The following is a 23,953-nucleotide window of genomic DNA, read 5'->3' on the forward strand; positions in this document are numbered from 1 at the left end:
AATAGGCCCAAGATTAATTTACGACTGACAAATGCTAGAAGCCATAACAACGTTTATAATTTCTGTGGCATGGAGCAAGATTTTAAGGGTCACTGAAGGGTTGTTGGCTCCATATGGAAGCTCCCTTTTGTATTTTCCTTTGCAGGTTTCACTTTCTGCAGGCTTTAAGGACATCTAGACAGAGAAGCAGTATAGAAGCAAGGGTACTTGCTCATTAAGGGAAGGACTCATTTTCTCCTATTTACACCTAGTTTCAAAAACCTCTGCAAGCAGTGGTGCATTTCACTTTTATGTGGTTTTAACTTCATTTAAGAATACAGAATTTTTTAAAGTTAATGAGGATAAACTGGCAGCCTCATTTACAGTTAATGACAACCAGTTTATCATGAGAACGATGCTCTCTGAGGAAAAAACCTAGAACATGAAACCTCTGGTCTCTAAGTAGTCAAGCTCCTCACAGTGCACTTGTCTGAGCTACCAATCACTATAGATGTTCTGGTTTCAAACACAGTATTTTCTAGATACAGAGAAAAATGTGTGACAGGTTCTTCAGAACCTGAGGAGTTAGTTCAAGCATAGTTCCAAAACAAGTATCCCAATTTACTTTATGAAAGGAAAAATGCAAGTTGAGTCCATACCTCAAGTTTTCCAGTTTTAGGGCTGGTTTTTTACCTATGATTTTGAAAGAAGGGCAAAACTATGCTCAACTGAAAAAGTGTGCCAGCTAAGAATGTCTAGTATGACTCAAAAAAACCTACCCCAAAACCGGAGGTATTTGTTTATTTTTGAGGTACAGAGACATTTTGTGACTAAATATGACACTGAATTTCCTGTGAGCTGCTTCCTTACATCATGTATAACACTTTCTTGAAATTCACACCTTTCCCCCCTACAGATTCAGAGTAAAGCAGACTCATTTATGAAGCAAAAGTAGCTTTACTGGTCAGAGAACTCCAGATAAAAATCAGTCACAGCAGGAAAATAATAGTAGCAAAAACGTAAGCTTCCCATACATACACTTCTCCTCTTCCCTCCCTTTCTCCCACCTATGTTTCCTTTCAGATTTGTTCGTCATCAGCATTACTATTATCTACATGAGGATCATTATCCCAGGTTAAAAATGGTCCCAAATGTACCAGGAAAGCACCACTATATGCACACACCTGTAATAGCAAAGCAACGTTTTGTACTTTTGAAAAAACACATCTCCTTTTACAAAGTAATCCATACAAGCAGAAATGCAGCTCTGATAGTCACACTGCACTGCAGCTCAAGAATCATGGGACCTGTCTGCCAAACCCAGGTGCACATAAGCCTGTAACAATCTGGTGCAATGGAAAACCGCCCTCCATTGCGGTGGTTTTGATGCAAACAATCTTCTTTCAAGTGTTCCACTGACATCTGCCCCCCAGACTGCAGAACGAGGCACAGATGTTAGCTGCATTCAGCTACACACAATTCCAGTCATACGCTGGGGCAGAGGCAGAAGCCTTGCATTTGTTTTCCGTACTACGTACCTGTCCATTGTGGTGGGCAGCGGCAATTGTATGTGTTCACACCATCCACACATATTCCCCCGTTTTGACAGTTGTGATTTGGGCAGTCGTCAACGTTGTGCCCACAGACGCTTCCCTCGAAACCTGGACAAAGCAGAAACACAGCAGACTGAAACGGACTTCCAGCCTCTTTTGAAGAGAACTCACCCTTCACACAGTTTCCCTTCTCCTTTTTTTCTTAAAAATTTGTCCTGTTAACCTAATCCTGATGAACCTCAATGTAGCATGCTGACCAGAGACTTTGTTGAATACCTTTGCTGATAGCACGCAGGTCAGATTACACAGTTAAAACACTCCTGCCATGGGTCTATGGACAAATAGGTTTCCACAACCACAGAGACAAGGGTATTTTTTAAGTGACTAACAAGCACTGTCATTCAAAGCAAACAAAGTTAAGACCAAGATATTTAGTATATACCATGAGGTAAGCTCGTCACTGCCCACCAAGTAGCAGTTGGAGCATCAGTCAGGACAAGTTTTTCCCACGGCAAAAGTGCCTGGCATTCACTTCATGAGTACCTCAGCATAGTTCATATGCCTTGGCTATGTCAGAGAAAGATCATCTGTGCTTTGAAAATGAGCTTCCAAATTCCTGACTTGGCCCTCAAACGTCAGTCAATCAACAAATCAGCCACCATCCAAGCAATGCTCACACACTAAGCCCTGACTGAAAAGCAGAAAAAAACAGACACCCTTCCGCAGTGAAAATCAAAGCTCCTCATGAACGTGACCAGACTGGCAAAACACCCTTGCTAGATCTCCCTTTCCTTTCAAATAAGGAAGAGCGGGGACATTAGGGAAGGGAGTCGTCAATAATCCATCTTCCCCTCGATTTCACATGCTGATTTACTTCATGCCTCATTAAACAAACCTGCCATTTCTGCTGGATGAGAGCGCTATTTATCAAAGCGCAAGTGGATGCATGCTAATGTGAATGAAGTAAATGATTCCAGAACACACACATTAATTTGAAACGTCAGCTCTGCCTCTTCACTGCTTTGGAATGTAATATTAACATGACACAGTCCTCTCATCCAAAATTATGCTTTAACCCCTCTACTTTTGATGCCCTGTTCCAGACGCTTCCATAACATCTGTGTTAAGTCACACAGACCCTTCTAAGCAACATCTGGTCCAACACTGATCACGCTGTGTGGCAGATGAGACAGACTGTAAAGCTCTGACACAGCTTCTCCAGACTGCCACTACTCTCACGAGACTTGAGATGATTTGTACGCATTCCCACCTCTTGAACTGCTCCAATACTACAGGTAAGAGTTGGAAGCAAAAACGACTATTGCTGCCAAGCTGCATCAAGTGCATTAGTGCCCATCAGCAAGGAAGAACAGACTGAACATTAAAAAAACAAAAATAAAGCAACCAAAAAACCCCCAAAACTGCAATATTACCCTCTCCCTTCAAAGTCCTTCCCACCTTCACCCAATATCCTGCAAATTTCATGGCAGCATGGAAGGTTAAAAAGAAAAGGAAATATAACACTGTTAGTCTGAATCCTATTCATCAGAGCAGTGCCTTCCTGGCAAAAGCTGCTGAGGAACAACTACCAAGGAATACAGTTAGTATCAGATCACCATGTTTAAATCTGCGTAAAGCTACCATGCATGACCAAGGACTCAGCTGTAAAACACACGGGTGTCCTATCAGCTTGCTTTGTAGCTGGAGGAGAATCATCCCGCTGACCACAGACTGCACTCATGCCAGCAACGTGATCAGCGTGGAAATATATCCAGAACCACAAATGCAAGAGGTTTTAAGTTCTTATCCATTCAGCTCAGACAATACGAAGACCTACCCGACTTTCTTGTAAACAAATTCCTGACAGCAGGTATTTATCTAAAACAATCTCACTGTACCATACACAAATTTAAAGCAGCCCAATGATTTTGGGTAATAATAAAGCATGAAAATCACCCCAATACTAAAACCTTACACCAAGCCATTGTACATTTTCACATTTTAACCAGCTATACTACCATCTAAGAGCTGGTCCTCAAGCATGTCATGCAAATGCATAAAACCATTAATCCCATACTAAAAGTTGGAGGATACCACTAGCAACAGTAGAATAGAAACAAAAACAGCTTACAAAAAAAAAGTGATATAGTAGAAGGTTCAAGAGAAACAACACGCAGCCAAGTGTGCTCAGTCAAAATACATCTCCAAGGGAACGGGAATCAGGAATGGTTGAAATGGTGAAGGCAACACTATTTTGAGTGCACAGCTGAAGAAAACATAAGATTCCCTTTTTGGTAACTTCCCAACTCCCAAATTCCCTTTAAATTTGTCTTACTCTGAAAAACAACTTTGGCCTAGTTTCAGAACATCTAAAAGCTGTAAAAAAAGCATGATTTCTGTGTCTTCTTCAAGTCCAACTTACACTGCAACATTGCCATCTGCTTCATCTGTAAGTGAAACTGTCCTGCTGAAGTTCAGCTTTCCTTCTTAAAATCAGCCCTTCAGAGTCATGGTTGGCTGGGCCAATGCACCTAAGTTTGAGCACGATGAGCATGAAGTCACTCTGAGTGACCTGAGCTTTTCTTAAGCTGGGTCCCAGGATCTGATTTTGCAGTTCTATAACCTGACTCTTCCAGAAAGACACAGTTTTCACTGTTTTGATGTATTTGGACACCTGACACTGCTTCCTGTTCCCTCCTGTGCTGGGACTCACATGTTGTCCTTTCTTTTCTTCCTCCAAGAGAACAGTTTGCAACACATATTCTGACTTTTGCTCCGTATCCATCTCCAAGCACGTCAAGCTAAAGGAATGAGAACCTCAAGGGGAAAAGTGTTCCCACTGTTAACAGCATGTTATTCCTCCTCTCGTACACAGATACAAGCAGATAGCTTTACTCCTATATCATCTGAAATCTCCACCCCATTCCAGAGCACTGTATCCAATTGCCTCCAAATCTTAATCCTTAGCCTTATTTCAACCTATAAATTACACCTCAGACTTTCTGCAGGACCAATTAGTTATAGGGACAGGAATCTATACCTGAACAAAAATGTCAAGTTACTGAGATTTAGGGCCTGCTAACAAGAAATTAGAGATCTCCATACAGAGCGCTAAACTGACCTGCATCTTTTTAAAACAGGTTAGCGTTCTGCATATCAGGTGCCCAACAGCAGCTGCCTGCACACAACTCCGATACCTCAGCTTCTCAAAGCAAACGTGAGATGGGCTACTCCAAATAAGAGAGCCAGCTCACCTGGAACACAGAGGCACAGACATCATCTGGCACCCCAAGACTGCCACCATGCAGAATCTTGCACCCCACAGGATGCGGCTCATCTCTAAATCCCAGGGTCTTCACCACCACGGGACGTTCAGTGTGCCTGTGAGACCCTATTCATGATGCTCACCGTACGGTGCAGTGACACTGCTACAAACTGGCATGAAGTTACTTCCTCTTCCCAGGAAGTGTTCCAGCTCTCATAAACAGCTTGCTCCAGCCTGACAGATTGTTTCCTGAACAAGCCCTTGGAATTCCCTAGGGTCCTTATCTTAGTTAATGGGTAATTATTTTGATGGATAACAATGAATAATCACTTTCCCAGCTAAGAACTTCCTCTATTGACTTGTTTAACATTCCATGAAAGGTTAGTTGCCAAATGAACTCCTTTTTTGTCAAATATTTATGACTACGAGCTCATTCTTATATTTAAAGCAGTTGTGAATGCTCCAGGTTAAGTCGCTTCCACAGAAGTATTTTTACTATGACTCTGTTATGATTGACCTAACATGCTCACTTGTCTACAATCTTGTTTACACCTAAACCAACAAAAGCCCACAGGAAAAATGATTACACTAGATTTAACTTCTTATTTTCTGTCCCTTTCATACAGATACAATATTGACAGTATATATAACTCTTCACCTACACTTGTCACCAAATGCTGGCAACTTCAAACACATGTGACTTAACCAATTACCTAATGCAAGATTTCGTTGTGTAAATCCATGAGTGAAATGGGAACCTGAGAATCTGAAACAGCAGCTTGACTACATGGCACACAAACTGTACTTGTGCTACTGTAGAAAAAGCTGCCATGACACATAACTCCAGGTTGTAGGTTTCTTCCACATTTTCAAGCTCTCATTCTCATGTATCTGTATTTACAAAACCAGAAATTCACTCAAAAGCCAAGAAGAAAACATCTACAGGAAACAAGAACCCATTTTAGGGCCAATCCAGGAGTAACCTAATTATGTCTAAATTGCTGCTTGGGTACAGTCAGTTACTTCAAAGCACTTTCACATGTCACAAGATGCAAAATCATATAAAAAACCATTCCAGCAGTTCAAGATGTAACTGCCTCCTGTCTCTATGGCCATACCACTGAGCGACGGTATCATCTTAAGGCAGTCCAGAAGGAAGGGCTAGAGCAATTCCATTTATAGTCACAGTATCATCGGCATTGCTCCAGTTCAGAGAGGGAGTCTTAAAGAGGAATTTCTAGTCCATGATCTTGGCATTCTCTTCCAGACGAGCAGGCCTTGTTCACATCTTCCCTGAGCATGACAGGCCTCCGTTTCTCTTCTCTTTCTATTGACCTCTCCTTCTCAGACAGAACCTTTTCTAACACTTCGGAAGTTTCACTCTCCATGCTCCACTAAGGGGTGAGGAAAGGCTGGGCGCCTTGCCTTTATCAAACAGTTTGATGTAAGCATTCTGACCCCTCCAACCTCTCCCTTTTTTTTTTTTTTCTCTTTTTACTGTTTTTCAAATGACTAGTTTTAAAAATCAAGCTAGCAAAACAACACGGCCAACTTAAATACAGGAAATAGAGAAGTGAAGGCTCTGAAAGCCGCGTTAACTCATCCCCACTATATGTGTTGTGTAACAAGTCCAAAAAAGCAGCTAATAATCCAAAACTTGTGTGAGCAGTGTAGGTGTATAACTGTTACTACAGTAACCTCATTTTCATTTCCTGACCATAGTTTAGCCAGCCCACATGCTTGTCTAAGGGAAAATGTGCTACTACCCAGTCTCGTACTCCTGTAAGAGAATCACAAAAGCAAACTGTCTTATCAGCTTTACAGGATCAAGTCCTTCAAATTTCATCTTCCTCTCCCCCCCACCACACTGCTTCTGTGTGAGATCTTGAACTGCTTGAAGGGACTGGACAGATCTGACCAAGAAAATTTTGAGTTCCTGATCAAACCTGTTAATTCATAGGTACTTAGTTTACAATTTCATTTCAAAAAATGCAAAGTAGAAAAGCAATAAATTCCCTGAGAGCAACTGTTAGTTAAGATACAGCATTTCCAAAGACCCTTTCAAAGCACTGTTTCTTCAAGCATGTTAGAAATGGTTGCTTTCACACAAAAATAAAAATTATACATCCTTCTATTTTAAAATCAGCTTTCCCAAATTCTTCAAAGTCACATGCTTGCTCAGACACCCAAAAAGTTGTTCTGCAGGCACTAGATAACGTTGGCAATGTACATTTAAGGTCATCTGAGCCATGCTTCAAGACAAAGGTCTTCAAAAAGACAGCACTTTTCACAAGTTCAGTTCTACATGCTCTTTCTGTACATACCTGTGACTCCAGATGTTCCCCATGAGAATGCAGTCACTGTACATTCATCCTAAACAGTATATGGCAGCTACATCTTTCACACAAATAACAACAGAGAAACACTTAAGGGAAGAGAGTTTACTTTTCTAGATTACCACACACCAAGTGTTCATGTGCCAAACTGCAATACACTTAAGTAGGAAGTCTAGTCAAAAGCATTTCCAAACAATCAGTTTCCCATGGAGTTGAATTACTCAGTAAAAAAATACCAAGCCTCCAAAAAACCCTGATATGCCAAGATGACTATACTACTCTGTGGCCAGTCTGACAAGTGGATGGGGAGGAGCGGGACAGGATGAGACTACCAGGGTCCCAACCAGGTGGCATATGGTCATTTGTAGATGTGTGCCCTGGTGATGGGAGCCCAGCTTGACACACAAAACCAACACGGCTTGTGATCCCTCAATACGCACATCACCCCTGCTGTGGATGAACTCAGGGCAGCTAAGAGCATCAGAACATAAGCAAGCATAATTTATCTGGAGGTATTACAAGACAAAAAGGGTGTGGCGAGTTGGAAACGAACTCTCTTAAAATTTGGAGGAACCAGAGGATAAAAAGGAAGGGAACAGAATGTAGTATGTTTTAGGGACTGAGAAGAGTGGCAAGGAGAAAGACACACATTCATCTTCATCCAAGCACTGAAGTTAACTGTGGCCTTTACCAGCACAAACCTACATATTTGTAGCGGTTTATGTTCATGGAAGTTCACATTCCAAATCAGCAGTAGGAGACACCACCCTAATCTCCCTGAATCTACGTCACAGTTCTTAGATTCTCTGCCTCTAATTGGGTTCTGCAGAAATCTGTCATTTCTAGCCTTCTTCCCTTTTCTTCCTTCCATATTATGAAATCCTGACACTCAGAAACTAATGTCCTAGCAGAGCTTCCTGCCTTGCTGAGATTTCTACCTCCAACCTTACAAGTATCACACAGAAACTCCAAGAGAAGTTTTTAGAACAACAGACAGGAATGCAGTGACAAGACTAGAAAACGAAGCACTTCAAAAAGCAACATCATTTACCTGGCAGACAGTTGCACTCAAAGGTGAAGTCACTTGTTTGATGACAAGTTCCTCCATTCATACAGGGTGATGGGGAACACGGCACATACACGCTCTCACAGCGATGCCCTGTATAGCCCGGCTTGCACTGACATCGGTATGAACCAGGCAAATTGACACAGGTCCCACCATGCTGACAAAGGCCTGGTGTGGCACATTCATTCACATCTATCTCACACCTCTGGCCAGTGTAGCCAGGGAGACAGACACAGGAGAACTTATTTCCAGATACAGTACATGTACTTCCATTGGCACAAGGTTGAGAGGTACAGGCATCAATCCACTGGCAATCCTTTCCTGTAGGATTAAGACAGAGCACTCCGTTAATAGTAAGTTATTTCTATGGAAAAAAAGAGTATTTCCTTCACACTTCCTCAAAATTATTCGTGTACTAAATCTTAAAATGATTACAGGAAAATTTGTATCTGCATTTTACAATATTATATTTAAAACTAAAATCAATTTGTGGTTACAAAGTCATTTTATTTACAGGGTAGTAGCAAGATATGGAATGTTGTAGCTTATAAAAATAGCCTATGACCTGAAATCATACTACACGCTGACAGTCGCTCTTCTTCTACATCCCTTTCAAGAATTAAAGGAGTGAGTTTTCATGCTCCCCCTCAGGCACCCAATTATAGTTTTCCCATTGAAAGATTCTGGTGGCCAAATTTACTTCATTTTTTTCTAAAAGGCAGACGCTGAATTCAAAGTCTACCAGTCGCTCCAGACCAGCTTCTGCACTCAGTTTTCCCACGTGGGCACCCCCACAAGAGCTAAATATCTTTCTGCTTATGTGTAAAGGGTAGAGAGCCTGATTCCCTACCCCCCTTTCCTTTTTTTGGTCATGAAGTCATTTAGACTTCTTCTCATTTCCTGTGCTGGAGCTAGTAAATTTGAGAGCACATTGTGACTGTCCTGGAACATTCCAGGATTAAGTAATTCCCAAAAGAGGGAGTCTGGAGGTACAAACACAGAACCCTACCTGTGTAACCTGGAGGGCAGACACACTCGTACGTTTCCTGGCTGTGGGGATGACAAGTCCCTCCGTTCAGGCAGGGCTGGGACACGTAGCAGAGGTGCGATTCGGAGTACTGGCAATCCTCTCCCGTGAACCCTGGAGCACACCTGCAGGTAGCCTTTCCTATCAGAGACGTAGTTTCACAAGTTCCCCCGTTCTTACAGGTATTGCTTTCACAGGGGTTTCTGTACTGACAGTAGTCTCCAAGAAAGCCTTCTCGACACCTGCAACAGAGAAGGAATTAATTGTGGCACATTCACTGAAGTCTTGCTGTCCTGGGAAGATACCAGGAATGAAACCCCATGACCACTGAAAGTCTTGGAACTTGCTGAAATCCATGGTAACATTAACAGACCTAAATGCTAACGTCATGGATGTAACAAGGCCCTCCTCTGGGACTGTCCCAAATGAGACCACTGAAAACTTAAGTTCAAATTGTGAAATCGTTCATTACAAAATAAATAAATACTGCATACAATGAGCATTACATCAAATGCAGGACCTTACTCTTGCACTTCCCTTTGAAACTTCAGTAAAAGCTTAAGTGTTAAAGAACTGCTGAGTAACAATTAATTCCTTGCACCTACTCCCATTCTAATAAGCATCCTTTTGTAGAAGAAAACCAAGCAGTTTTCAGAAATAGGTATTAACACCAGGTACTATCCATCTCCCAAAAGATTTATAAACTTTGGACACATGCAGCGTCTGAGGGCCTGAAAATCCATAGCAGATCTTTCTCCGCAACACTCCCGTGAGACAGGAATATACTGTTATCCTCATGTTGATAAGTGCATCTGGGACTGTGACATGCTAAAGCCTGCACTCAACTAGCAACACAAGCACTGAAGTCAGGTCTCCCACGCCCCTGGCTAGCACCCTAACGACAAGGTCATTGTTCCTCCATCTCCCACAGAAAAATGAGTACACATACACTATCTACAACCAGGGTAATATTTTATACAAAGATCTGTGATTGCAGAATAATTGCAGTTATTTCTCTCTAACCTAAACTTATGTCAATACAGTCTGACTACACTTGTCAGCTGTAATCCATCTTTTAACTGGCCTTTGTACTACAAATTTTCCACTTAACTTCTAGTGATACAGGACCCAGACAAGCAAGCCTGTAAGCCCCCTCTTTGTGTCACCCACAGTTCCATTTGCTTCTTTCAGGTAGCAGAAAGTTGCAAGAGTACATGCTGGATAAAAAATAACACCCAACATACAGAACAGGACTGTCCACTTGCAGTTTTTTCTATAGTACACAGCTGCATGCTTTAACTGATAAGTAACCCAAGACATACACAGCCTGGGAGAACATGTATTTCACTGTAAAAAATTCAGAGGCGAACATTAGATACACTTTGTTCCAGAACAGGATAGGTACAATTATTAAATCAATGAATTACACAAATCCAAAAGGGAGGAGATTCCAGCTGCAAGAAACACACGGTCTCTAGTCAGCTTCCGTAAAGAATGTAACAGTAAAGAGACTGCCTTTTACTTATGCACATAGAAGTGTACAGTAGATTAAAAAAATCCAGTTTAAAAATAAAAGAATGGGCATGAAGCTGTTTTAAACAGAATACTACAGGGATCTGCCTCTGTTCCTATGCTACTCAACACCTGGCAATCTTAAAGGTCTTTTCCAGCCTAAAATGATCCTAAGAATAAACCTGAGAACATCAATGCTGGTCAAACACATAGGCAAGAGAGAAAAGTTCTCAATAGAGGGTAGTAAGCCGAAATGCTTAACAAGGCAATCAGCACACAAAGTGCACTTAGCACTGCGAAGTCCTACATCTAGCAACAAAACATACACAGCACCCTCCCCACAACAGGAGGCTGAGCTGGGAAAGCCAGACTTGCTCCAGGGGTTCCTAGCGGTCAGCTGAACGTGAATTGTTAGTGCAGCAGTTTGGCCAGGAATGCTTTAGCTGTACAAACAGCAAATATCAAGTAGTAGTAAATGAGTTTACGCTACACCTGGTACTTGCATGGCACCACCACTAGCAGACCACTGTGTCAGTTTTGGTGTCTGCTCTTTAAGAAGGAAAAGCTGAAATGAGTTCAAAGAAGCCAACCATAATGATTAATAGAACACTCTTGACACAATGAAAAGCTCAGGTGGCTCAGTCTGTTTATCGAAGGGAAAAAGAGAAGAAGGTAGTTAATCAAAATCTCCAAATACCCACAAAGAAACTCAGATTTAACAATAATTTCCCATCTAGAAGGTACAGAGATAACAGAACTGAGCAGTTAAAAGTTCAAGCTAGATAAATTTAATTAGAAATAACGTAAAATCTTTTATCTTCAGACATGAACTTATATACAGTCTTTCAGCAGTGGAGAGAAACAACTGGAACAACACATTTAAGGCTGTAGTGGAATTTCTCCATCACTCCTGCTTGTTTAAAAGAACACCAGGATTGGCTGTTTCAGGAAGAGTATGCACGCTAGTTCAAACAGAGCTATTCAGAGAGGTTATTATCCAAGTTACGCAAGGGGTCATTACTAGATGACCACAACTGTTTTTTCTCATGTTAAAATTTATTAACTAGCTTTAGCCATATGTCTAAAGCAGAGAAGTCATATAATAGATGTGCATAATCATAATTTACCATTCCCCACACCCAAATTAGGCTCCTTTCACCATACCTTAATACTTTCAACTTCGTACCCAGGAACAGACATGAAAGAAGTTTTTGCAGGGCAAGGCAGGATTAATAAAGTTACAGAAAGCAAATCCTGAGACAATACCATTCGCAGAATACCCTCTGCCTCTTGTGCCATCCTTGGTGTAACAGCCAAAGGCTGTCAGGCAGCGTGAGCTGCTGCCATGTCACACGAGAGGCAGACGTGGGGCAACCCGGGCCAAAGCCACTGTAGTTCTATAGGCTTCCTTTAACGTCCCAAATTCCCCACCCCCCCCACCCCCCCCCTTGATACAGGTTAGAAATCAGTCCAAACGCCAGCGGGCTATAGCACAGCTCTGCAGGAGCTCGATCACAGAGAAATCTGGCACCCAGCAAAGACAGCTGTGCCAGAAGCCAGAGCACTGCTCGACTCCCACGGCATTCAAGCCTGCACACGGTGCACTGGCTAGCTCTGCTCCGAGACCGTCTGGATAACTACGCTTAAATCATGTTTCTGGACATCTATATGCGGCTGATGAATGTGTACAGTCAAATTGAACTTCAGTCCCAAAAGCTTGCAATATTTCATTATAGGGGTTTCTTCTAGTTTCACCACCACCGTTGATGGGGGTTTTGGGCAGCTCAGCTGTGTCAGCAGTACACCACGCTCCTCAGACTAACAGCAGCAGGCACGGGCCATGCACTTGTAATTCTCTTGATTGGGAAAGAACGAGCAACAAACCAGAACTTCGCAGAACCCCATCCAGGGCACCTCATCCGGCAAAGAAGAGGTCCTCCAACACCATCCACCACTCCAACAAATACAAAATAAACCCAAACACCTTTAAAAGGTAAGTCCTAAGGTGTTTTTGCATTGAAAGCCTATAAAACAAACAAGAAAGTCGAGGAACATCTCATGTTTTGTCCACAAGCAAAAGAAACCACTAAAATATGGCTTCTCTCCCACTCACCCAACACTCGGGGATACTGGAAGGGGCATTTAACTGTTACCCCTAGGTGACAGGGAGCCTAGGCACCGATTAGGAGCACTGCTGGTTATGATTTAAAAGGAAAGCAAAGATCTGTGCTCTAAGACAACACAACCATCACCCACAACTGGTCCAGCATTTTGTACACAAGTTTTCTGGTGCAAAGTTGAAGAGCGCTCCAAGACCAGGCTTGTTCTGCTATCTTCTGAGGCTAATCAGAAAAACACAAGGGAGCACTCCAGCAGGGAACGGCAAAAGCTCTTTTAACTTCAGCTCCTTATACTTGGAAGGACAAAGCCTTACAGAATATGCCAGAGGGAACAGGCCTGCCTGTGGGAAGATGGTAGATGAGGTATACATAGCCCTTATACCCACCATTTTGTTCTCCTCCAGAGAAAAGCTTGGTCACACAGTTATGCAATTTTTTCCCTCCAGCAATTCAGTGCAATCCTTTTTTAATGTTAAAGAACAAAAAACCTACAGTCTAGATTTTTCAACCATGTCTCCTGTCATCAACATTTCTAGGCACAAATACTAGCAATTTAGTTCTAAATGTTGGTGTAGACAAAATGCAAATATTTGCCCCGATTCATGTTGGGCACCACAACGTTTCTCTAAAAATAGAGGCAAACAGTGAAAAAGCACGGTCTAAGTCCAGATTTCTTTAAAGGGTATGATTATCCTCCACAGAAACTCCAGCTTCCCACCACCCCTGCTCCACTCTCATCCCAACCTACTCTTTCAAGTTCTCTTTAGGAGGAAAAAAAAAAAAAAGCAAAAAAAAAAAAAGCAAGCCACTTGTCTACAGAACAGCTTAAAATTGTAGCAGCTTGTGTCAGCTCCAAATGACATGCTCAGAACAGCAAACCAAATCTTTTCCAAATAAAAGCCACTGTTTCTCCTCAGTTTTCCATCTAACACTCAGAAACAGAAACAGGAAGACAAAGTTTGTTCTGGTGCTTTCTGGAAGCACAAGAGGTCTCTCAACCTACTTCAACAGGAATTTAATCTTTTAAGAACAAATTTCACATACAACTTTATTCAAATCATGATTTCTGAAAACTAGAGAGTTTGAAATGGGAAAATGTCCTGTGGGCTGCATCAGCTATGCAGCTGCTTCTAATTAAAGCTTCTCCTTTACTCTCTCTGGGCTACTTTCCAGCACAAATACTTTAGAGCTCAGCCCATTATTTTTTTTTTTCCCTCCTCCTTTTCAGCTCCAGCCTGCATTTGCTTTAGCTCAGGCTCTCATGGAGCTAAACAAGAGATGTAAAAACAAAACGAAGGTATTTATCCAAATTTGAAGTATCCACAAATCCGCAGAGCTGCATTCACTCTAACAACAACCCAATGCTACGAAGTGAAAGTGGAAGACTCACAAAAGCTGCATTTTTGGTTCTTCTGCCACAAAACTAGATTGAAGTTACTTAGCTCTTTCTTGCTTTCAAAAGACTTCTGGAATATGTCTAGTCTGGTGGAAAAAACTCCTCATCTGCCGTACTATATTTGCTTGGGCACATTCACAGGACAGTTTCTTCAAATGCACCTTATAGACTGTTTTAACCAGTCTTCCAGATGTTTGATTTTCATGGGAGTTTCCTATTCAGGCCCAGTGATATCATCTGGAGATGCACAGAAGGAAGCAGATGGTTTTAATTTAAAACACGAAGGGAAGAATTTCATAGTAGTCTTGCTTCTGCCCCCCTCAACCCAACACTCCCCTCACTTTGATTGGAAGATGCTTCAACAGGGGGGATGCAGTCTGATGACTAACATGAGAAGGGTCTCAGCTATTTTGCTGCAGATTTTAACCAGACTTCCCCCTGGCTCCCGGGTTCTGACTCCCACACCTACACCTCCTCTCAGGAGGGAGAACAGGATTCTCTGGTTAGCTTTACAAATGCTCCTTCCCATGTCTCAAGGCTCCCATTTATGCGTCATACTTTGAAAGCAAACGATGGGATGGGACGGCCTCTCTGTTCTGCATTTAAAGCAGTACACAGCTATTGTTTCTCGTCCACGGAAAGCGCTTCTGCAGTGTACCGCTCCACAGTACGCCAAGGAGTAACAGCAACTGAAGTCTGAACGGGCAAGGTTTAGTTCAGCTTTTTCTGACCATCAGAGCTCTGAACAGCTTTTGATCTGCACAGGTAAATCACAATAGAAAAATTTGACCAAGTGACTCAAATCACTACTCTGTTCCCAGATCTGAAGCTAAAAGTGTGTGTACTCTCCCCTTTTTCCTCTACTCTGGTCTCAAGGGTCTCTAACTTCTGGAAGGAGACAGAAGGAAACAGCAAAGGGCAGCCCATTCTCAGAAAGGGACAACTTTCCTACTTCTGCATTTAGCCTCTTCTGGAAAACTCTCAGACCTCATCCTGCTACAAAGTCTCCTATGGGTATTCCCCATTCACTGGTCTAGGAGTGATTAGTTTCTCAAGACAACCTAAGAAGATAATCTGCTGCAGTCTCAGAAGCAGCTCTGTAGTCCAGGATCTTGCCTTCCCCAGAAGTCCAGCTGGAAAGGCTGGCAAGATTGTTGGAGTTACTGGGGGTCAGATTTGGGACAGAAGCCCCTTACTGCTGTGCCATCGCTGCTTGGAGTTTAAGCATGCTTTGAGGTCCTCCTGTTGCCACTCTGCAGAAAAGTAAAAACTGCACCACACAAAGAAAAAGCATGAACAAACTTCTGCACACGGTGAGAAAAAACACTGCTCACTGAAGAGGCGCAGAAGCACACAAAGCTACACAAACCCTGACAACTTCAGACATGAAAGGATGTGCTGAAGGAGACTGTCCTTTAGGCATCAGCCTACTTCAGCCGTCTCCCCATCTGACTAAGCACAGCAAAAGGGCCACAGTTGCTCCTGCACTTTTGGGTTGGTTGTTGTTTTTTTTTTTTAACCACCAGGACCGGACAAAAGACATTAGCGTTAAAGCAGTACTTTGGTTCATACAGAGGTGCTGACAACGCTTCTGGACATACAATATGCAGCAGTCCCAAGGCCAAAACTCCAACCTTAAAAGCCTATGAAGCATGAGAAGTAGCAAGGCTCGGTTTCCTCCCTAAACCCTGGCGCACCCCAAGCCCAACTTTCTTCCTTCTCACTTCTGCTTCTCTCCCTGGCACAGTCTTGCTTCTGCTCCCCGTCACTGGGGCACAGGGGAGGGAAGGTGGGAGAGGCCACAGCTGCCAACCATGGGGAACCCAGCTACGATAGTCCCTGCTCAGGGCCCTGCCCCATTCCCAGTGCAGAGGGACTGCCCAGTCCTGCATCCACCTGCAGCCGAGCAGACTCTCATGCTGAGAAAACAGTGGGCAGCGCTGCCAAAATCTCTGCTCTGCTTGTCCTTGAAACAGCTCCCTGTACCGACACCTTCTCATCCTGCCTGCAACTGCAGAAATACTGTAACTTAGCAGTATTATCCCTCAGACTCTTCCTACTGCTGCTTTCCCAGCCACCCAGCAGCAGGCAGATGAGAAAGGGTTTTCCTGGGATGTTCGCAATTAGCATTAAGCAACGAACAGTCACTTAAACTGCTTCTCTGCCAGGTACGACAGCATGCAAGAAGGCTCCTTCATGCTTAACACCTCAATGTGCAAATAGGCTGCCTGGAGGTGCTTTGATGGGGGGACCCCACAACAACAAAATACCACCACGGTGCAACAACACAGAGCCAAACCCCAAACTGAAACTGCCTTTTGTCAAAAAGCTTGGAAGGACAGGCCCCTTGGTACCACTGCTGCAGATACAGCCATACTCCTCAGAACAAGGTCTGTGCCCCTCACCACGCTAGTCACCAAATGGGTATAGAAAGATCACTCAAACAAAAATTCTGACCTTGAAAGATGCAAACACAGGAATGTATAATTTTCTAAATATAAAATCAAGGTCAAAGGTGGTCAGGAATTCTATCAAGCAGTGCCACAAAATGACAGCCACGGGCCAGCAGCGTCACCAGGGGAACGGAGCTATTTAAAGGGCACTCGCAAGAACAATCTGATAAAGATTCAACTCAGATTTCCTTACAAGGGTCACAATCGCTGTTCCCATAACAGAAGCCAGATGCACCATAATAAAGACTTCTTAGCAGAAAACTAGCTTTCACTTTTAATGCAGTACATTCTACAGGATTTTCTGACACAGAAAGCTGTTTCAGCACCAAGCTGTCACTTTCTGCTTTGCCAAGTACCTAGACTAGATGTTTTGCTTATCAGTGCTTACGTTACTCATGTCTTACTCATCGCATCTGATCACCTCTGATGCAGGTTCTCCCTCAGTGGTTCACTTGTTTCTTACCGACAGCAAGATTAACTAGACAGACTGGCCACACACTAGAACAAACAACTTGGCTGAGAGGAGCTGCAGAAAGAGGAAGAGCGCCTGTTATAATAACTTATTGCCCAGCAGAGGAAGTACTGCAGATAACTTGAAAAAAGTGGAAGGGGTGGAGATTCAGCTAATCAGTGAGTGATCCTGCAGAGCTAGAAGCCAAGCCACCTGCTTTAGTAATAAGCTCAGTTTCCTGAAGAGAATATTTCTACTCCTACAGCCATCAAAAATTCAGACAGGCATCTAGGTTACTACACCAGATATAAAGTTCCCCCTGTTCAGAGTTCCTCATAGTGCAGGAAAGAAAAAGAAAAAAAAAACCCCAACCAACACTTAAAACCAAAACAGGATGCTAAGAATCAGCCTGCTAAAGGTAGAGTCTCCACAACTGAGGGGTTTTTTTTGCTATTTTTTCCTTACTTTCTGCAAAAAGGAGTTCTTGAGCCAGAACTAGGGAACAGACATGTACTAATCTCTGTATGGAGGCTTCTGTTAGCCTTTCCAATTACTCTGGCACCTGCTAAGGGACTGAGCTGGTACCTGAAGGAGGGGTTGGCTTAAGACCTGCAAGAAGACTGCACAAAAAGGAAGAAGGCAACATTAATTATAAATAACTCTCTGCACTACTAAAAAAAAAAAAGTGGTCAAAGCTGCCACTCTGATAAGGGAAATGTGTTAAGATCTGGACTGCACTACAAATACTGAACGGAAGTTCAATCAGATGAAGTAACTGAACAATTTTGTAACAGAAGAAAAATATTAGAAGTCTAAGACGTGGTTAAGAGGAACATGCAAGCTGGAGAAAATGTCCTTAGGAAGGTACAAGCAGCACCAACATCAGTCTTATTACCTCCTAACGTCACAAAATTGCTTGTTCTAAAATATAGGTGAAAAGCAGGTAAGTTCCAGCTTTCTTTTCAGAAGGGCAGCTCATTTGTGTGGACAGCAATATAAAGCTATGGAAAGTAAAAGACTAGGAAGGAGTTTGAAAAAAACAACAGGGAATAACAAGTTACATTATTTGTCTTCATGGCCCTTCTGCACATCAGGTATTGATTTGAAACTGAGAAGAACCTCAAATTAGATTATGATTTCCCCTTTGTATGCCACAGGTGCAATTTAAGTATCAGTTTTAGGTACCACATTGATAGAAAGAACTAAAGGTTGTGGCAAGCGAAGACGGCTGTGCAGAAAAGGGTGAAGAGTGGAGCTGTGTGTTAGCCAAGCTAAATCACAAGACAAAACTCACTAATATTTGAAGAACGTAAGCATTAAGAAAAGAGGGATTTAGCATGCTAGAAAATGGGACAACTTACACTGATGAAGTAATCAAGGTTTAGAAAATAATCCGTTTACTGCAGATGTAGTAAATTAAGCCTGCTGAACAAGGAGGATTTCTCTTTCTGTAAAATATCACTTAATCTAAAAAAAACTCTAAATACTGCAGTTTGAAAGGTGAATTGCATTTAAATAGATGTGATATCATTCTCCAGACACTCTGCCAAAGTTCCTGCTGATCAGCTTTCCATGCAGCAGCAAAGCGAAGGCACCATTGAACATGGGTGTCAACATTTACCAAAATCAGTTACACAATAAAGACAAATGTGGATGTTTGTTTGGGTGGTTTTTGTTAAGTTTGTTTTTGCAACTTCCACATATTAGTTGCTCTTCAGCATGCAGAAGGGAACTGGCACACTTCAGAGAGCACACTAGTTTTGAAAAACCTCATCAAAATATTCAAATTAGGGCTGAAGCTCTACAAAGTGAGCTATTAGATGGAGAGCAAGTTCCAACCTAACTTGTGAGTCTGGAAGCAAGGTACTGGGTTGACCTCTACGATCGCTTTGGCAATCTTTCCTAACCTAATGCAAAGAAATCAAGCTGACAAGATCCAAACCCAAAAATTCTAAGAAGAAATCCGTATTTCTTACGTTACAAAAAGCTAGCACAGAACAAACGCATTATCAAGAAACACCAACTGTGCTAAAACTGTCATGCTGAATGCACCCGATCAGAAAATCTTAACAACTCACATTTCCTTTCTGGCTAGGAACCTGAATGACAGAAGATTGGTAATTAAATTGATGAGAAATGAAACCAACTTACTTGCAATATCCTGTACCATTCTGATATGGAATGCACTTTCCCTCGTTAACACATGGCTTGGAATCATCCATACACTGCAATGCTGAAAGAAGCGAAAAGAACAGTCAAATCAGTAGCCATACATGTCAAGTCAAAGCTTCATTAGCATATTATGGGGAAAGAAAATCTTTAAGTAGAAAATTTTATATGATTGGAACAAAAACAATAGACACTATCACATAGTTTAGTTTAATCTCTGGAAGCATCAAAACAGCCAGACTGAAAGAAGAATCACAGATGTGTGCATCAGGCAACTCAATGTTTACAGAATTTCTTTTAGGTAGATTTTCAAAACAAAGCATGCAGTAATTTCAGCAAGCTACAAAGACATTCATGTCAGCACTTGCATATTTTGGGTTAAGTGTCACCAATTACTACTTTCTGATCAAAATTCTAGACTGAAATTCTTTGAAGTAAGAGGCAACTACTTCTAAGCCTTCTTTCAGAATATTTTGCCTCAAATCCCTTCCTTCTTTTCTATCACCTCTAGGGACACTGGGCACTGAAATAGGGGCATCTGTCCCTCAATCTCACCTGCTGTGCATTTCTAGCAATGCAGAATTTGCTGTAACATCATTACTGTTGTTGCACTCTGAAATCAGTCAGGATTGTGTTTGGGAGTAAGCGAAAATATCAGAGATGTTAGACTTTCCACAAAGAATTTGGTGTTTCTAAGGAGATACACTGTAGCTCAAACTCTATATTTTCAGTGTTATGGTTTTTAAAAGCTATTAGGTGTGATACAGTTCAGGGCTGGTCAATTTTTATCCAAGTCTGCTGGAAGCTCTAGTGTTGTTTCCATCAGAACAGGCTTCACATCAGCCTCAGCTCTGGCAAGTGCTCATCTCTTCACGGGAACCTGAAGCAGCACACTGGGCCTGTGTCTAAAGAAGGGTGAGAACTACGGAAACCCTGCAGGAGCAGAGGGCACTCTAGAACCACAAAAGTTTAGCCAGTCCACCTAGCTCACAGCCTGCCACTTGAATAGCACCAAACTAGTGGATAAAGCCCTTGAAACCGCAAGATCTGGGTCCTACCCTAAACTTACCCATGTGCCCAGAGGTCACAAGCTCTTCCCACCTTCCAGTTCTGTCTCCTGGCCCCCAAACACACACACTTCCGTGCCTCTCCGGACCCTATTTCAACAATTTTACTGCCTTTGGGAAAGCATTTAACCAATCTTAGGTTAAAGGCACCTAGAGGGAGGAATAACATCTAAACTGCCCTCTTGTGTACCAGCTGCCACAGGGCAGATGCCCTTTTTTTTTTTTTTCTTTTTTAAGGTAGTTTACGTCAAGAGGTATTAAATTTTCAATACAAATTCATCAAGGGGCACCAGGGAAACGTGGTCCAAACCACCATCAAAGCTTATATTCTGGTGACTACAGAAGGGGGCTCAGAAACCGAAGAGTTAACACACCGGTTCCGCTAAGCTCTCTGCAACCAGCCCAAATTCACCCCAGCAATCAGACAACTTGGAACAGACTCCAGTTACTGCTATCCAGGGCTTCAAGTGTTATTTCCCAATAACCCTGGAGCAACATAAACAGGTCCCATGCACTAAGAGGTACTACAGGAGCATTTCACACCTGCAATCCCTACAGAGAATACATTTAAACTAAACTCAGTTGCCCAGGAAAACCACCAATATTTCTGACAATAGGGGTACAGCTGTTTCTGTTAACTCGATTCTTCAAGAAGGGGCACTTGGATGGTGCTGCTTCTGCACAGCTCTCAGGAAATGAACAAAATTCCACTCTGAGGCCCTTTCAGATAACCCCTGAGGTCAGGGTTACTAAGCGACAGAAATATTAACACGGATTTTGCATGACATTCCCACACACAGCGGTCAAAACCACACTGATTTGCACCTGTCTGATGATTTTTATCCCGTTTAACAGCAACATCCACAAGGCTTCAACTCCAAACTTCATCTGCTTCTGTCTAACACTACAGCAGCTTGTTTTCACAACAAAGGTTAGCTACAGTTAGCATAGTGCACTTACACGGCGTTCAAGGGACACTGCAAAAGGACCTGGAATGATCTGGATTTCTCTTACTACCTGCGCTACTCCAGGGAAATGGAGGAAGGGAAAAGTGAGCCTTACCATATTTCAGCCTTACCGTATCAGTACTCTCATCTTACTACCTTGAATTTTCATTCTTTTCACACCCACCAAGCCAGTGAAGCAAATACTCAGAGGATTATTTCTTTTGTGCCCATGCTTTCAAACACAATTTTGTAATCTCTTCGAGTAGCTGTGTCCCTAGTGAGAACCGAGCAGCCAGTTGATTTTGTAACCCACGTAGTAAAAGCTTAACTAGCACTTGGCCAAAACCACCTCCCAGCACAACTGCACGGAGGGGAGCAAGAGGGTGACGGCTTTCGGGGTCACAGTAAGGATCTGAAACAGTGATTCCTGTTTAGCTTGCTAGGCCAAACACAGCCATGCAGAGAGGCTTTAGCAAAGTAATGATTAATTTTCTCCTGGTTTTTGACAAATTACTCCTGCCTTGAACGGCTGTTTAGCAGGTCATTAAACTACTACTAGACCTTAGAATTCTTTAACAGAGACACACAGTGAATAGAGCAACACAGACAGCTGAATATGTATTTTGTATATAGTAATTTAGAAGTGAAAGAAGCTAAGAAAACAAAAGCAAAAAGACTCTTTTGTACTTTTGCAGCTTGAGACTAAAATAGGTTGAATAAAATACATTTAAATGCAACTAAAGCAAAGAAAAGGTAATTGTAACCATATTCTATATTAAAATGAGCATTAAAAGTAACAACCACTACTCTTTAAAAAAGAAATCACGAGGGAAATTGAAGGCTATAGTTCTCACAGTAAAATTAGCATTTCTGTGCACAAAGCGCTGTCTTCCTGTATTTCACGATATCTTTAACAATTTCACAATGCATACAAAACCAAGGCATTTCAACACAACTTACTTCAAAAGCTACTTCACTGCTCTATCATGTTGAGTGCTACAATTTTACCTTCTACCTTAGCCAGCACAAAAAGTACTTTTCACTACATCCATCATGTCAACTGGAAATACTTCGGTGTGTACAGCGTGAGCGAAGACAGCCTTGCCTTGAAAATATAAAGCCATTCTTTTAGAACCCAGAGAGAGAGCGCGCCAGTATGCTGTCAAGGCTTTGAGTCTAACAGCCTGCTTTTGACAAATTTCTTCTGTGTTTAAAAAAAACCAGCAATGATCAATTATTTGTCCATGTTCTGGACTTGCTCTAACTTGCCAAAACCACCATGACTATCAGAAGCTGGGTTAATCCAGACCAAGCATAAGCATTGATGCTTCAAGTCCTTGTGCTCTCGTGCGGTGGTGGCATGCCAGCAGGTCTCGAAGGGGAAATCCCATGGCTTTTTAAATGTATTGAACGGCCCTTTTTAAATGTATTGAACGGCCTCATGATTTTTAGTAGTCCATTTGGGCATATTACAGGAATATTGGGAAGACACCTCACAATTATCAAAAGGCTGGCTTCTTATGAAGCAGGCAGGCCACCACGTTGTGGAAGAACCACCCAGTTTCTAGCACGTATCATAGCCAAGTTTGAAAGAATACTCAGATGAGGACTCCTAAGTGCACACGAGATGAATGTTATTAACTATACTACCCAGCCTAGAGTCCATACAAACCCTTGCACACGCTTGCATTCAAACATAATTTCTAACCTGACATTTAACTAGCCCACCAGGACCATTTTCCAAGGCCAGACAGAAGAACAGGTAGCCACTGCTACAGAATGAGCACAAGCAGAAAGTGTTACTCATGGAAACACTATAGGAAGTGCTGTGATTCTCAACGCCCAACTGCAAAGCTCACACTTAACTGGAATACAATTTCACCCAGGTTTAACCTTTTTAACTGAAGGAAAAGTTGTGTTTCTGCCTTGCTGTTCTTTAGGATGCCAAGACGATTGGGAAGTTGTGATGTGGTTTCTATACTTCATCTGCCCACTACAAATTCAGATCCTTTCCAGGAGAGAAAATTAAGAAGAAATAGTGATGGATTAAGATCAGAAGCTGTAAGTATCAAGAGTTCAGCTTTTAAAAGAGAAGAGTGCTATAGGGAAACAGAGCCATAACCAGAGAAAATCTGAAAGGGCTTTGTTGTAAATACTAAAAGGAAAGTAATGCCAATAAAGTCCTCACCCACAAGTTCAGGAAAAGTCAAGCAGAAATAAAAATGCAAAATACCAAAACAATTAATGCTGTGAGGAAGAGACGTTACAAAGCTGGTTTCCTGTAGCTTTGTGGTTGATTATCCTGCATCTAAGAACCTGTAGGCTCCGACCAAAGGTTTTACTTTAAATAGGAGAACAATATTCTGGCAGGGAATGCTGCTGAGCTGCTGGTACATCTTTCTCCTTGGGAGGACACTGTATGTGTTCTCTCTCTCTCTCCTCCATTCTGTCTACAAATTTTCCATGAAGTTCACAGAAAGTATATTTTAAGAACCTAGGTCTCTGTTGTATTTGGTTGACACTTGTCTATAGGTTCAACAGCTCTCTTGTGGGAGAGGGTAGTAAACAACCTACTCAAGCATAGAAGAAAAGTCAGGCTAAAATACATTAAA

General features: G+C 42.2%; 1 protein-coding gene across 1 annotated transcript in view; it reads right to left on the reverse strand.

Annotated features, from left to right (window-relative positions):
- The window catches only part of NOTCH2 (notch receptor 2), an 88,205-nt gene that overhangs the window by 58,650 nt on the left and 5,602 nt on the right, over positions 1 to 23,953 (reverse strand). Inside the window, 4 exon segments of the mRNA XM_055815067.1 lie at positions 1,518 to 1,640; positions 8,185 to 8,520; positions 9,209 to 9,468; positions 19,310 to 19,391. Coding sequence (XP_055671042.1) covers positions 1,518 to 1,640; positions 8,185 to 8,520; positions 9,209 to 9,468; positions 19,310 to 19,391 — 801 coding nt within the window.

Source organism: Falco peregrinus, chromosome 10 (assembly GCF_023634155.1).
Source record: "Falco peregrinus isolate bFalPer1 chromosome 10, bFalPer1.pri, whole genome shotgun sequence".
In the NCBI taxonomy this organism is placed as follows: Eukaryota; Metazoa; Chordata; class Aves; order Falconiformes; family Falconidae; genus Falco; species Falco peregrinus.